General features: G+C 34.3%; 3 protein-coding genes across 3 annotated transcripts; 2 read left to right on the top strand and 1 right to left on the bottom strand.

The window, feature by feature from the left end:
- The first annotated feature begins 4,110 nt into the window (after positions 1-4,110).
- LOC116021109 lies at positions 4,111-6,049 on the top strand. The gene has a single exon (XM_031261721.1). The coding sequence runs from the start codon at positions 4,599-4,601 to the stop codon at positions 5,757-5,759; it is 1,161 nt and encodes a 386-aa protein (XP_031117581.1). The 5' UTR covers positions 4,111-4,598; the 3' UTR covers positions 5,760-6,049.
- Positions 6,050-6,733: 684 nt separating this feature from the next.
- LOC116021119 lies at positions 6,734-10,173 on the top strand. Its single transcript, XM_031261733.1, has 2 exons — positions 6,734-8,885; positions 9,013-10,173. The coding sequence occupies exons 1-2, from the start codon at positions 8,678-8,680 to the stop codon at positions 9,939-9,941; spliced, it is 1,137 nt and encodes a 378-aa protein (XP_031117593.1). The 5' UTR covers positions 6,734-8,677; the 3' UTR covers positions 9,942-10,173.
- Positions 10,174-10,301: 128 nt separating this feature from the next.
- LOC116021129 (early nodulin-like protein 3) lies at positions 10,302-12,463 on the bottom strand. The gene is made up of 4 exons (XM_031261743.1): positions 12,106-12,463; positions 11,872-11,987; positions 11,327-11,704; positions 10,302-10,580 (listed from the first exon to the last, which is right to left on the bottom strand). Exons 1-4 carry the CDS (start codon positions 12,224-12,226, stop codon positions 10,518-10,520), a joined length of 678 nt encoding a protein of 225 aa, XP_031117603.1. The 5' UTR covers positions 12,227-12,463; the 3' UTR covers positions 10,302-10,517.
- Positions 12,464-15,209: the final 2,746 nt, after the last annotated feature.

Genomic DNA, 15,209 nt, shown 5'->3' on the forward strand with positions numbered 1-15,209 from the left:
ATTTATAAATATCTATATATATATAATGACATGTATACTTATTAGAATGAAAAAATTATATAATATTGTAGTAAAAATTTTACATGTCAATCATCTATATTTAATAAAATTAAATTAATTATACTTTCCTTTTGAAAAATCTTCCATATTATGTTTATCCCTTCCTATATAATTTTTACTACAATATTATATAATTTTTTCATTCTAATATAATTAATTACATGTCAATTATATAAATATATATAGATATATAGATATAAATATAGATTATCATATCACTAATCACCAATCACCAATTAATTAATTAATATCAATATCAATCTATATAAATATAAATATTAATGTATAACAATATTACCATATCACTAATCACCAATCACCAATTAATTAATTAATATTAATTAATATTAATATATAACAATATTACCATATCACTAATCACCAATCACCAATTAATTATTCTTTTTTAAAATAATCACCAATTAATTAATTAATATTAGTATATATTAATATATTAATATTAAGAATAATAACATATACCATATTTTCAATTATCAATTATATATCACCAATCACCCATTAATATTAACAATATTACCATATTATCATATTATCATTATCATATATTACCATAATAATATTATAGGATGGATAATTAATAAAATAATAAAATAATAAATAAATAAAATAAATGATTTTATCAAAATACCCCTAAGTTTTGGGGGAAAAATTTGGGAGGAGGAAATTGTTTTTATATATAGTATAGATTATTGGAGATTAACAAGTTTTCTTGGATATGGTTGCTCTTAAACCTGATCGACTGATCGTGGCTCCTCTGACACGTGAGGAGTATATACACAGACAATTACGTATTTTATTTAGGAGATTTGATATTTGTAGATTGGTTCCACGACATCATAAACCTAATTAATATTATTTTAATTAATTTCATTTTATTTATTACTTATTTACTTCGTATTGGTTTTGCTGTCTGGTCCATCTCACCTGGCAATGTCCGGCCGTTCCATCAATTAATTAAATAATTAATACGTGCATGGATCGGAAGAAAAAAAATTAATTAATAGTTTTCATTTCTATTTTATTTTATTGCTTTCGTATACGAGAAGCTTCTAAAAGTCTTGGACACCCTTAACTAACACATGGAAGAACTCTTTTAATTTCACTTTGAAAAATAAAAATTCATTGGGCATGATAATAGGGTCAATTAATTAACCGTACTTTTTTTTTTTAAAGGGCTAACCGCACACTATTGCCTTTAGTCATGATTTTTAAGTCAGACAACCAATTAATTACGCTAAACTTCAGAGACATACATATCTGTTAATAATATAACTTACGTGTATACTCAAATATGTACATATATACCGTAAAAATTAGTGCATTATATCCTGAAAGGAATAACTGCATAAATGAAGCATGATTATTATATTTATCACAAATTTAATTTTTACCAACATTATTCCAGTCCAATTTGTATCTTCATAGTGTATTTTGTATCTCCTGCAATCCATGGCCATTGCTCTAACAGAAATATTATTATTACTATATATTTCCACGTACTTTTTATATTGGTACATCCAAAAATATAGTTTTTGAGATCCTAAAAGTTGTTAATAGATTTCANACATGTAAAATTTTTACTACAATATTATATAATTTTTTCATTCTAATATAATTAATTACATGTCAATTATATAAATATATATAGATATATAGATATAAATATAGATTATCATATCACTAATCACCAATCACCAATTAATTAATTAATATCAATATCAATCTATATAAATATAAATATTAATGTATAACAATATTACCATATCACTAATCACCAATCACCAATTAATTAATTAATATTAATTAATATTAATATATAACAATATTACCATATCACTAATCACCAATCACCAATTAATTATTCTTTTTTAAAATAATCACCAATTAATTAATTAATATTAGTATATATTAATATATTAATATTAAGAATAATAACATATACCATATTTTCAATTATCAATTATATATCACCAATCACCCATTAATATTAACAATATTACCATATTATCATATTATCATTATCATATATTACCATAATAATATTATAGGATGGATAATTAATAAAATAATAAAATAATAAATAAATAAAATAAATGATTTTATCAAAATACCCCTAAGTTTTGGGGGAAAAATTTGGGAGGAGGAAATTGTTTTTATATATAGTATAGATTATTGGAGATTAACAAGTTTTCTTGGATATGGTTGCTCTTAAACCTGATCGACTGATCGTGGCTCCTCTGACACGTGAGGAGTATATACACAGACAATTACGTATTTTATTTAGGAGATTTGATATTTGTAGATTGGTTCCACGACATCATAAACCTAATTAATATTATTTTAATTAATTTCATTTTATTTATTACTTATTTACTTCGTATTGGTTTTGCTGTCTGGTCCATCTCACCTGGCAATGTCCGGCCGTTCCATCAATTAATTAAATAATTAATACGTGCATGGATCGGAAGAAAAAAAATTAATTAATAGTTTTCATTTCTATTTTATTTTATTGCTTTCGTATACGAGAAGCTTCTAAAAGTCTTGGACACCCTTAACTAACACATGGAAGAACTCTTTTAATTTCACTTTGAAAAATAAAAATTCATTGGGCATGATAATAGGGTCAATTAATTAACCGTACTTTTTTTTTTTAAAGGGCTAACCGCACACTATTGCCTTTAGTCATGATTTTTAAGTCAGACAACCAATTAATTACGCTAAACTTCAGAGACATACATATCTGTTAATAATATAACTTACGTGTATACTCAAATATGTACATATATACCGTAAAAATTAGTGCATTATATCCTGAAAGGAATAACTGCATAAATGAAGCATGATTATTATATTTATCACAAATTTAATTTTTACCAACATTATTCCAGTCCAATTTGTATCTTCATAGTGTATTTTGTATCTCCTGCAATCCATGGCCATTGCTCTAACAGAAATATTATTATTACTATATATTTCCACGTACTTTTTATATTGGTACATCCAAAAATATAGTTTTTGAGATCCTAAAAGTTGTTAATAGATTTCATTTTTGTCCCAAAAGTCGTTAGATGTTGGGCGCCTGGATCAGTAGACCCATTCTCCTGGCCTAACTTACGAACTATGATCTAACTACCCAAACCGAGTGAGTTGTATTATTGTTTTTAAATTTTGTTTAAATTCAGGTCAAAATACTCTAATAATTCTAAATTTACGTGATTCATTTTTTTTTAATGTTAATTCCCTATGTTTTTGAATAGTCAAGGGGTTTACTAATAATTTTCTTGGTTTTATTTCATTACATTTTTTCAATTAATTTATATACTCTAAATTCAAACCAACTACCATAAAATGTGATTGACATTCCGGTTACCATTCTAAATGGATGGTCATATGTTCAAATTTCAGTGGTAGGAACTTAGATTATTTGGACTGAAAATGTTTGAAAAAGCATATAACACATATTACATTGTAAAGAATCATTAGTATTTTTCGTCTTCCTTTAAAAAAAAAAAAGAGTATTTCTTGTCACAACACACCACGTGTCCACGTGAAAATTATCATCTTGTAATAAATAAAGTAACAATCATTCACTCGAACAACCTTACTAGTACCACATAATACATGATTAAATATACAAATCAATCAAATACATTAATTTATCAATCACAAGCTCATATTTGGGCATCCCATCCGTTACACTTGCTAAATATTTAATCATAGTTATTATCATATTTAAATCAAAAGGATTTTTTAGTTAGAAAGAAAGAATTCTGAAAATGCATAAACAGTGCTTATATTTCCACCATCAGATGAGTAAAGTGAAGGGCTAGGATCTAAAGCTGAAAGATCTAAGGAAATGCGAGTTGATTGCGTGTGCGGGGCGTGTCAGCTGTAGCTTGGTGTGAACGGTTACCAATTACTGTTAAATTAGTTTTGGTTATTATGGCGCTCAAATTTAACTTTATTTGACAAAACTGCACAGTGATCTTTTCTTTGCCTTTCTCTTTCCCAACAAACCATAATATACGCGGTCCAAATCAGCCCGAATAAATGCCCCCATTCTCACTTTAGGGTTCCAAACCATCCTTCTCTGTTTCTCTGCTCTCTATCTGTTTATGATGCACTCTTCAATCCCTTAGTTCACTGGAAAAGTTGTGTGCTTTTTATTTTATTCAAGTCTTGTTGAGAGGGTTTGGGTTTTGGGGAGTTCTTGAATTTCTTGGTTTTCATCCTGTTGTTGATCAAGTTCTAGTTTTTTTTTGTGCCAATTTTTACTAGACATTTTGGGATTCTTGAAACCCATAGTTGGATTGAGTTCTTGCTTTGGACTCTATGTGTTTGTTGTTTTGCCAGGCGAAATGAGCTCTCTTGTGTAGGCTGTTTGGGTCTGTAAGGGTTTGATCGAAAAGTTTGTGTCTTTCCATTCACTTTTCCGCATATTGTGAGTTGATCTTTCTTCGGATTTGTCCAATTCGATTTTTTTCTTTATCTGGGTTTGAGATTTGCTGTTTTGAGAAATGCCAGCTACTGATTACCAAGGGGCGTCAGCATCCTTCACGAACTTGGGTTCCCTTTTGGCCATACGCCGTGATCAGGTTCACTCAATGGAGACTGCCCAGGAGGGAACCAGCCAAGAACAAGAACTTGAAGCTTTCCAGACGCACGTGGCCGAGCGTTTCAACAGCTTGTTGGCAGCGGATTCCAATGAATTGCTCACTATTCCCTGGATTGGGAAGTTGCTTGATGGTTTTCTCTGTTGCCAAGAGGAGTTCAAGGCCATTCTCTTTAACCACCAAGGTCTCTTGAATAGAGCTCCTTTGGATAAATATGTGTCTGAATATTTCGAGAGGAGCGTGAAGGCTTTGGATGTCTGCAATGCCATTCGAGATGGACTGGAGCAGATCAGACAGTGGCAGAAGCAGTTGGAGATTGTGCTTTGTGCGTTGCAGAATCATAGATGTCTTGGAGAAGGCCAATTCCGTCGGGCCAAGAAAGCCTTGATTGATTTGGCAATTGGGATGCTTGACGAGAAAGAGTCTAATTCAGCTGTTGCCCATAGAAACCGTTCCTTTGGGCGGAACAATGTGCAGAGGGATAACAAGTCTTTGGGCCATTTTAGGTCACTCTCATGGAGTGTTTCTCGGAATTGGTCTGCTGCTAGGCAGCTACAAGCCATTGGTAACAATTTAGCTGCTCCCAAAAGCAATGAGATTATTGCCTCCAATGGGTTAGCTTTAGCTGTTTTTACAATGAATTATGTGCTGTATTTTGTTATGTGGGCTCTTGTGGCTGCAATTCCCTGTCAAGACCGAGGCCTTCAGGCACATTTCAATGTGTTTAAATTTGCTTGGGCTGGTCCACTCCTCTCCCTCCATGAGAGGATTCTTGATGAGTCGAAGAGGAGGGACCGCAAAAATGCTTGTGGTTTATTGAAGGAGATTCATGAGATTGAGAAGTGCACAAGGCATTTGTATGAATTGACAGATACAGTTCAGTTCCCTTTGTCCGGGGAAAAGGAGGGAGAACTTAAGCAGAGAGTGCAGGAGCTTGGGCTCGTGTTTGATTCACTGAAGGTTGGCTTGGACCCTTTGGAGCGCCAAGTCAGGGAAGTGTTTCATAGGATTGTTCGCTGCAGGACTCACAGTCTTGATTCCATTGAACGCGCAAATCATCAATGACACAGGTTCTGATGGTCAGTTGTGTGAGGGCAACTATGTGCAAGCATTATTATGCTCTATGATTTTTGCCCCTGCTTTTTTCCTCCCTCCCTAGTCCAGAAGTAGAATGAGATGGGCATGTGCCAAAATAAAGGTTTCTAGGGTAAAACCTTGTATTTATCACCATGTCTTTGTAAAGAAATTAGTAAAACAGTTTGGGATCTATTGATCCTTGGTGTTGTTATTCCTCATGTTCTGATTGTATAATCAAATTATTGAGTTTGCACCTTTAACTGTCATTGTTTATGATGCACCTTGTAAATTTTCCATATTCCTTCGCATTCAAATCTGGGTTTTGTATGAAATAAGAGTTCTGTTTTGGTCATATATATGGGGAACTTTCTTAATTGATCTAGGGCATCTGATAAGCTTTTTCCTTTGTTGTTATGCACAATAATTTTCTGAGAATCACTGCAGCATAGTTTGCCTCTTTGATGATGCATTGTTATGAATATTTATTTGAGCGTCATTATTATTAACTAAGATGAAGTTGCTTTTCTATACTTTATATGTTGTAATCCTCAGGAAAATCTTAAGCAGTTCTCAGTGACATGTGATCTTCAATGCTTATTTGAAACGAGCTGGTTCAAGGGTTGATCAAGCTCCTGTTTTCTTGTTGACTGGATTTCTTACGTGGTAACCACATATGGAGCATTAAATTCTTGTGGAAGAAATGCACTGTACGCCTATCAAGTAAGTATACCAAAGTTTTTGTTTGCCTGCACGTTTTCATGCCCTCTGTCTACTTTCCAAGTATAAATGACTTTGTAGTAGAATATTGCAGATTTTAGTCCTGACTGCATGCCTTCACTTTCAATCCCTGTTGGAATGTCTATTTTTTTTTCCTTATTTTTTCAATAAATCATATTTATCAATCTCTTAGTATTGATTTAACTCCTCTTTAGCCATGGCATTTGTAACTTTGTCCCACACTCCGCCTCTGATCTTCTTATATTTACATAATGATAAACAAATTGCTTCAAGTTTCAAGCTGTAATTGTTGGTAACCGGTCTTTCACAAAGGTGGGGGGGATCTTCTCTCCAAATAAAAATATGAACTGGCGTTTTACCCTATCAGTGAGAATGTGAGATATGAGAGGCCAGTAGGGGAAGAGGTCCTCCTCCCTTCATAAATCTGTTGGTTGTTGTGCTTTAATTGTCAAAAGCTTTCTTTGGTGGAACTTGAGACTCATTCTGAGTTGATGTACAGCTGAAGTGGACCTCAACTCAACTACTTATTAGAACTATAATGCCATTTGCTAGACTTGTGGAAATCGGCACAAAGTAGGCTCATGAGTTTATGGAATTCTTTACTTCAACCACATCTACTAATCACTATGATACCTAAATCCACCCCCTCCCCACAAACCCAACACGAGGCTGGAGCAAATCAAGAACTTATATTATAGGAAAAGGCCCTACGTCCTTAAGTCTGTTGGTTTCTTTGGGCAGGTGTAGAGCTGAGATTTACCTTAATCCAGCAGTATAACTACACGGCTAGATCAACATCAAGATTTATTCGAGTTGTGTTCCCTTTTTTCCATACACATACTGATAGATTGATGATCTTTGTAGCAGAAGTTAGTATGGCACATTAAAGTTTTTATTTTTATATTTATTTTGGTAAAAGTTGCCAGTGTTGACTCTTGACCAGGTCAAGATGGAAGTAAGAGTACCCTGTTTCTCTGTTTGATTTTGAATGACTAATTAAATCCCTAAAGGCCATCATAATTACATGTGTTTAAGCTACCAACTTTGTATTCTAAGGTGGGTCTGTATAACTTAATATTGTCAAATGCTAGCAGCCTAATACTTTTAAAATTTAATAACTTATATTTATTTAATCTGTTTTTGGATATGTATGGTAACAAAGACAAAAAAAGTTGGGCAAAAAGCTGAAATAAAGAGAGTAGACAGTAACTACTGAGATGTGGAGTGTGGACCAGAGAGTTTTCATGGCTGCATCTACTAATAAGTTACTGAGCCACATGTTTGGTCACCAACTATTTGGTGAGTAAAATAGGTAGATAGATAGTGAGCTATGGGTACAAGGAGTGGCTGGCTAGAAACTGCAGCTCTTCTGTTGTCTTTAGCAATGCAGTCATTCCCAGCTGTACAATGATAATTAATGCACCCATTTCTTGTCAAATCCAATTATTGTTCTAAGTTACTTTCAAAAGTTTTTGGCATTTTGGCATGCTTTAGGTTGTGAACATTATTACTTTTATTTATATGTTCCACCAGAAGCTGGGGTAGAGCACTGCAAATTTGCATTATTATCATATGGGTATGATATGGCATGATAGCAACTTGGGATATTGGTTTCATCAAGTCATTTGTCCCAAGTGTTTGCTAGGATCAACTTATCAATTTATGGCCAAACCGCGAAAATGCAGGTACTGTATGGCTGTTGAGAATTACTATTTTCTCGAATGACAAGTGTGTAGTATAATAAGAGCTAAGCTTGTGCAATAATAACTATACACTTGCAAAAATACAAAATCCATGTATAAGAACCTGGTGTATAAGCCTCACTTTTCATACCTGTCCCTGATGTGAGAGTGTATTAGATTGAAAAACCCTGTTTTGGCTTCCATTAGCTTTCTTATGAATATGTTTAGTAGTAACCTATTTGTTATTGAACCAAGGAAAATTCATTTTGTTAATCAGACTTAAAGATTACTTCCCAATTTGCTCTTTAAATATGAATGTTTTGACTGCTGTTCACACTTGAAGGTTCAAAAATAAAATCTGAGTATCCAACAGAAACTTGCAGTGAAGGTAAATGATATAAATGCCCAAACTGTATAATAAAGTAAGGCATATATGCTTTACTCCACTTTTGGCAATTCTGCTGCTAATCTTCATTGGTTTTTTACATGGTTAACTCTTCAAGTTCCTTTTTGTTCTTTAAACACAAAATTCCACCAAAGTTTTGCTGGAAGGTAAAAATGGATCTCAAATTGGAACTCAGTCTCAAAGGAGATGCGGATGAGCTTAAGTTTCAGCTTGCAAAAGATCATGCAGGTCCTCGTTTTCAGTCTAAAGAAACTGACACTATGTTCATCCTCACTGCTCAGATTAGAGGTTTTCCTTCTTTGTTCCAAGTTTACCAAGCTTCATCGTTTTCCTCCTTCTGTGAGATTTATTTTTAATTCGTTTTCAGCTTAACTGATTAGTTTCTGTTGTGCAAATAATGAAAAACTGGCTGCAGGTTATATGAGAGAACAGATAAAGATTGACATCAATAAGGATGGGACTGTGATTACGATAGGCGGTGAGAAATCAACTGAGGAGGTGATGGTAATGGTGGGATGGAAAGTGTACAAGAAAGGGATAGAAATAATGAAGTTCAGAAAAGCCTTTAGAATCCCTGATGGAGTGATTTTGGATAACATTAGGGCAAATTTTAATGAGGATGAATATATGCTGAGCATTTTAATGCCAAAGAAAGTGAAGGGAATAGTTGGGATAGGGATTGAGGAAATGGTGGAGCCAGAGCTTGTTTTACAGGATCCTGAAACTTTACCAGCAACATCTAAAAAGATTTTAAAGAGGGTGACATTTAAAGAAGAGAGCATTAGAGATCCTAAGCAGAAAATTGCAGAAGAAAATGGAGTTCTAAGTGCAGAGGAAAATCAAGAACAGGAGAGTGGAGCAGTGAAGAAATCATTAGAGGAGAGAGATGTAGCAGATAACAAAATGACTCACAATGCAGATTTGCCAAGTTTGGCATCAGATGAGGACAGACAAGTTCAAGAACAGAGAACTACTCACGAAATTCCCCAAGGAGATGACAAAATGTCAGGAGAGATGAAACAGACAAATCAAGAAACACCAAAACCCGAATGCAATCAAATTTGTGATCAGGTTGAATCTTCACTGCAGAAAGATCAAGATCAGGAAAACGTTGATCAATTTCACCACGAAAAAGAAAGTGGCAATCAAGAAAAAGAAGAAGAGTCTGCATTAGAAAAGACAGAAGCTCAAGAAGGTGAGCAGGCAAAGACAGAGGAGCCTCAGAAGAAATCCAACATATTTGTTCCACTTGTTGCAGGGGGTTCGGCAATGCTCGTGTCTTTGGTGGTCTTTGCCATTCATGCCACTAAAACTAAAAACCAGCAAGACAAAAGGAAAGATTAGAACAACCTTTCACACACAAAATGTTAGTATGTTACCCAGATGAGTCTTCTTTTTTCTCTTATTTCTTTTTTTGCTTGTTTCTGTTCTCTCATCTTACTAGAGTGAGGGGCACTTTGTCATGCAAATTCCAGTAAACATTTATGTCAGATTCATCTGCAATTTTAATGAATCTGGAAACATAAGGTGTAGTATATACTATGTCAGGATGACCAATTCATTATTAAATTGAATCTAAGGATCCCAAAATCCCATTCAAAAGATTCAGACTGAAGAAAGAAAAGCAAAGGTAGATCAAAAGAACTAAATTGAAGAAAAAAAAAAAAAGAAAGAGGAAATGATTGCATAACAAAAACAAAGAGATTAAAGTAAGAAAAGTTTCAATGATTAAAGAGTAGGGTCAAGGACAGCATATTACATGGAAATAATCATCACCATTAAAGCTCCTTTAGATTCAAAACTACAGCTCCCTCCCTGCCCCCCATGCTAATTCCACTAACATCTCTCTTTTTACATACACATACTAGTGCAACACAACCCCAGCATCCACTATCAAAACCTCTCTTCAGCTTTGCCTTTTCATAGCAGCATCAAGAAAATTGCACAGAACCAAGCTCTTTGAACTGTCAAAAACCCCACCACCTGCATTCCCACCCACAAATGTTAATAAAGGACCACAATCGGTTTTCAATCAACAACACCATCATCACCCTCTATATTTCTCAAGATTGCAAGATAAAGTAAACAGCTCTCAATGTCTCTCGTGGTGGTTCCGCCATACGTGTTACAGATTCAAGAATTTTGTAAACCCCAGCCAAATTGTCAAGCTGTTGACTTGAGAACCACAAGATTCCAAATTCAACTCTCAAGAGGTCTATCCGCCTCTTGGTTTAAGCTAATCAGTTATGTGCAACATAGGTTGGTTTACCTCCTTGTGGTCCTTTGCCGACTACGGTCATAAGGGTAGTGGCTGCGAGTTTCCCTCGTCATCCAAAAAAAGAATTTTGTAAACAAACAATCATTTTTTTGGCACCCCAATGATGGTGAACACTAGTGGATTAGTGTACATTGAAACATGGCATTATGGTTGTATTTGCGTCCCAGACAGGCAATATTGTACTGGCATTATCTCTCGCCAAATAAATTATGAATTTAATGGAAGAAAAGGCCTAATCAGCTATTCCTTTATACTGTCCGAATTTGGTAGTTGCAGTGCCTGTTAATATCCTACCAAACCCCTTAAAACTTTAAATAAGGCTTAAAGTTGCAAATTATGGCTTTGAAGTTTACTGCCAAAACCTCCTCAACTCCAACTAAAATAATCCACTACTTGAAGTACAAAACATTATCGGAAACAGTAAAAGCTAAAGACCCGAATTTGTAGTTACCTGTCTTTGAGGGTGCCCGGAAGTGGGCAAAGGGCGAATAGTAGCAGAATCCACTTCACCGGTGGGCAAAGGCACCGCAGGGTTACTGTTGATGAACGGGAGATCGCCGCCTTTCTCCGGGACCAGAGGGCTATTCGCCGGAAGAAGAGCAAGTGGTGCTGGACTAGGGGCAGCAGTTTCATGTGGCCGGAAAGGCCACGGATACGTCGGAGATGACGACACAATGCCGCCGGAATGCGGTGGAAGCTCAGGGGAAGGGGAAGGAGTTTTGGCCGGTGAAGAAGTTACTTTAATTGCTAGTTTCTGCCCTTCTAAGCAGGCCTTGTTAGACCCATTGTTGAATGAGAAGTAGAAGAAACCAGGGCGGGATGGTTGCCACTGTAAGAAAATTAATCAGAAAAAAAAAACAAAAATTTCAGGAAATGTTCAAGAAATTAAACCCAATGTACAATTTGAATTGCAAGGCTAATACTAGTGTAATCTTGAAGTTTAACAGTGAAATTTAAAGGCTTTTTCACTTTTGCAGTACAAGAAGAAGAAGTTACTGTGTAAGTTTTGGAGTCAGATTTGGTAAGAAGGGTAGCCTGAGTGAAGTTGCAGGAACTGAAAGCATTCTGGTTCTGGAAAATGAAGAGACTGTACTGATATTTGTGCTGGAAAACTGTCAAAAAAGAGAAACAACATAAAACCAACGAAAACAGAAGGTGAAATTAAATGCAAGAAAGCCCACATTAGGACAATGATCCATATATATATTCTTGGAAACTGCAGAAACATACTGATATTGTCTCCGATTTGAACAGTTGGGTTTTTCCACTCTGAAACTCCATCCACCACTACTGTAGTTGCCTCAGAAAGCTGAGAGACCAGAGTGGCAAAAACGAAGAAGGAGGTCAACATTGGCGAAGCCGCAATGATGCTATGTTGGACGAGGAAAAAGAAGAAGAAGCAAGCAAGGAAGCTCAGAGGGAAATCTGAGATTGGGGTGTTGGATTAATAAGGAAGAAATGAAGTGAGAGTTTGTGGGATTCCAAGTAAAAATGCAGAGAAAAAGAGTGGTCACAGAAAAGTGTGTAGCATTGCATTGCAGCACAGAGAAAGAGAAAAAAGAAAGGTGGTGAGGTTTAAAGATTGTCAGGCGTGTTGGGCTTTTCACGGGATAAGTTTGAATGCCGAGCTGTGCCTTTGACATTTCGGACCTCGTGTTTTTATTATTATTTTTTTAAAGAAAAAAAAAATACAAGCTCAGTTCCCGTTAACCTAGATTGATTGATCTTTTAACCACTAGAATTACACGACAATATTTATCTAATGTATACATTCAAATAATTGATCTGAGTTATAGTACGGAGTATCATTTTATCATATATGTGATTGTTATAAATGTTATTAAGTTTATAAAAATGACAATATTTTAAGATAATGAGCAAAATGATGTTTAATGGATTGGTGGATGATAACATATATGGTGAAATTTCAATGGGAGTGGTAGTAGCAGAAAATGTACAGCAGTAAAAGTGTGAGTAATTTTGTCTGTGGAAAGAAGAAAAAGATTGTGTATTTTTATAAAGAGATGGTGAAATAATGATGTGGGTAAGTGTGATGATGATGATGATGGTGATTATTGTTATTATTATTATTTATAAATCATTAGTTGTGTGATTATCAATATGCAACTTTGTGGCGCCATTATTATTATGTTAATTCCTCAAATGGTGTTGAGGGTCCCTGGCCTCTTTTTATTTTCTTCTCTTTCTCTGCCTATTGACATTTTAATAGTCGTTGCTCTGTTCGTTCTTTAATTTATGAGTTATTTATTTATTTTTATTTTTTATTTTTTATTTTATTTTGTTTACATTGTGCCAAGTTTTGCTTCCATGCATTCTCACATGTAAACGTTTGAAAGTATGTGAACTAAGCTGACACTATACAAATACTAAAAATGTATTCAAGGTTTTTCTAATTTTCCACTTTAAGATTAATATGAAAAATTTATAACAATACAGTTTTCTCTTGATACAAAAGGAAATGAAACATGTAACTACAAATATAGTGGTTAAATCATACTAATGCAATCACTTGTTAAAAGTGCCTCATCACATTATATTAATTTGAGTGCACAAACTGCTTTGTTTAAAGCTCGCATACGTCGCTAACCAATCAATGCAAAAATTTGTTTCTCTATGAATGTGGGGGATTTTATATCTCCATTCTCTTCCATGAAGATTTAAGATAGTTGAGATCATATTTGAAGTACAATCTTTGTGCTTACTGTCATAAAAGTGAAAATAGCAATACTTAAGTGCTTTTATCTTTTGTAAAACGATCAATGAAGGTTATAGCTAGGCAATAAGTTATTTCTAAGCTTGATTGTTCAGAGTGACATTCTAGTCATCCTTCTTTCCTTTGTAACGTTCTGTCCACATACTTGATTTAATGTATTGTTCTCTTTCAAGAAAAAAATTATAAAACAATTAGATAATAATATTTTCTTCTTTAAAAATGAAAAAATAATAATGCCATTGTCTTAAGTTGTATAAAAAAATGTTAGGTCAAAGTATGGAAAAAATTACAAGGGGCTGACCAACACGACTATGGCAGGAAGTCGCAAGCCTCTATCCCTATCCGGCGCAGGCTATATGGACAAACCGCTAAGAAACGCTTGGCATATTCCAAATACATCATTGTTTACTTAAAAAGCACAACATTGTTTATAAGTGAGAAAAAAGTTAATAGGATGAAAAATGTTGAAAAGGGTCAATTGTTAAAATAATGGGGCATTAAAAGAACAAAAAAGGAGAATTATAAATACACAAATATACCAGGACAAACAGCTACAAGACAAGACAGGAGTGAGCTTCAAAATATCCATTTCCTGCAAGCAAAATACTCACCGTACTTTGAGGAACATTACAGAGGAATGGGGATATATAATCGAAACTTAACCATCGCCACTAACAAACAACTCAAGGTATGGACAACCAAATATCTCAAATCCCTTTCTCTAAATCGTCTTACAGTTTTCCTGTTTTTAATGTACCATACGCGTGCAAATTTAATACACCACTTCATTTGTCTCTTCCTTGCCCACTTTGAATAATAATATCATAATAGTTCCAATTGAATTGAATGCATATCACCATAACTTCGTGACACTGAATCAAATCTAATGTCAGATTTCTCACGGGAAATTCCAAATGCTTTAATACATCCCTGCCAACATATGCGCCTCGACAACCATATTATATGAAAATGCAGAGAATAACAGACAGAAAACAGGAAGAATAAAGAAAAAAAATCATAAGACGACGCCTATCAATTAATGTTGTCACAGAATTAGTAATTTAGTATGAAGTTTTGTTCTCACGTGTCCTATATATGTATAAACTTAGCAAATTACCACTGCGCTGACCCAACTCTTCGCAGGGCTAGCTAGGGGTTGCCTTCGCTTCTCTGTAATGGGTATCACTTTCTCCATGAGCTGCAGAGAGAAGAAAATGGTCCTAATGCAAGACATATTGCTAATGAGAAACCACATCATTCATTGTTTCCACATTTTCTGTTCGTGTCAGACAATGATAACAAGCCAACAAGGTAAAAAAATCACTGATAAAGCTACTGAGATGAATTGTATCTTTCCCATTTGAAATGGACCATCACTTTATGTGCAAAAACTGTAAAAAGAAAATGTTTTGCCTTATTTGACTTAATTTTTATATGTTGGCTACAATTTCTATTAAGGCTCTTCCTTATCATCATTACAGAACAGTATGTAATTTGCAAAGACACTACAACGACAACACTCCACTCTTTACATTCATGGAACCTAGAAGAGTATGCAGCAATTGTTTCAGAATGATTGGCCCAGGCCAATTGCGAAGAA

The sequence above is a fragment of the Ipomoea triloba genome, chromosome 1 (genome assembly GCF_003576645.1).
Source record: "Ipomoea triloba cultivar NCNSP0323 chromosome 1, ASM357664v1".
Lineage (NCBI taxonomy): Eukaryota > Viridiplantae > Streptophyta > Magnoliopsida > Solanales > Convolvulaceae > Ipomoea > Ipomoea triloba.

Excerpts from the sequence above, each read along its gene's own strand:
- LOC116021109 (XM_031261721.1), top strand. The coding sequence starts at position 4,599 with ATGCCAGCTACTGATTACCAAGGGGCGTCAGCATCCTTCACGAACTTG.
- LOC116021129 (XM_031261743.1), bottom strand. The coding sequence starts at position 12,226 with ATGTTGACCTCCTTCTTCGTTTTTGCCACTCTGGTCTCTCAGCTTTCT. Across the intron at positions 11,988-12,105 it reads TCAAATCGGAGACAATATCA|TTTTCCAGCACAAATATCAG; the intron begins GTATGTTTCTGC and ends CTTTTTTGACAG. Across the intron at positions 11,705-11,871 it reads CTGACTCCAAAACTTACACA|TGGCAACCATCCCGCCCTGG; the intron begins GTAACTTCTTCT and ends ATTTTCTTACAG.
- LOC116021119 (XM_031261733.1), top strand. The coding sequence starts at position 8,678 with ATGGTTAACTCTTCAAGTTCCTTTTTGTTCTTTAAACACAAAATTCCA. Across the intron at positions 8,886-9,012 it reads CCTCACTGCTCAGATTAGAG|GTTATATGAGAGAACAGATA; the intron begins GTTTTCCTTCTT and ends AACTGGCTGCAG.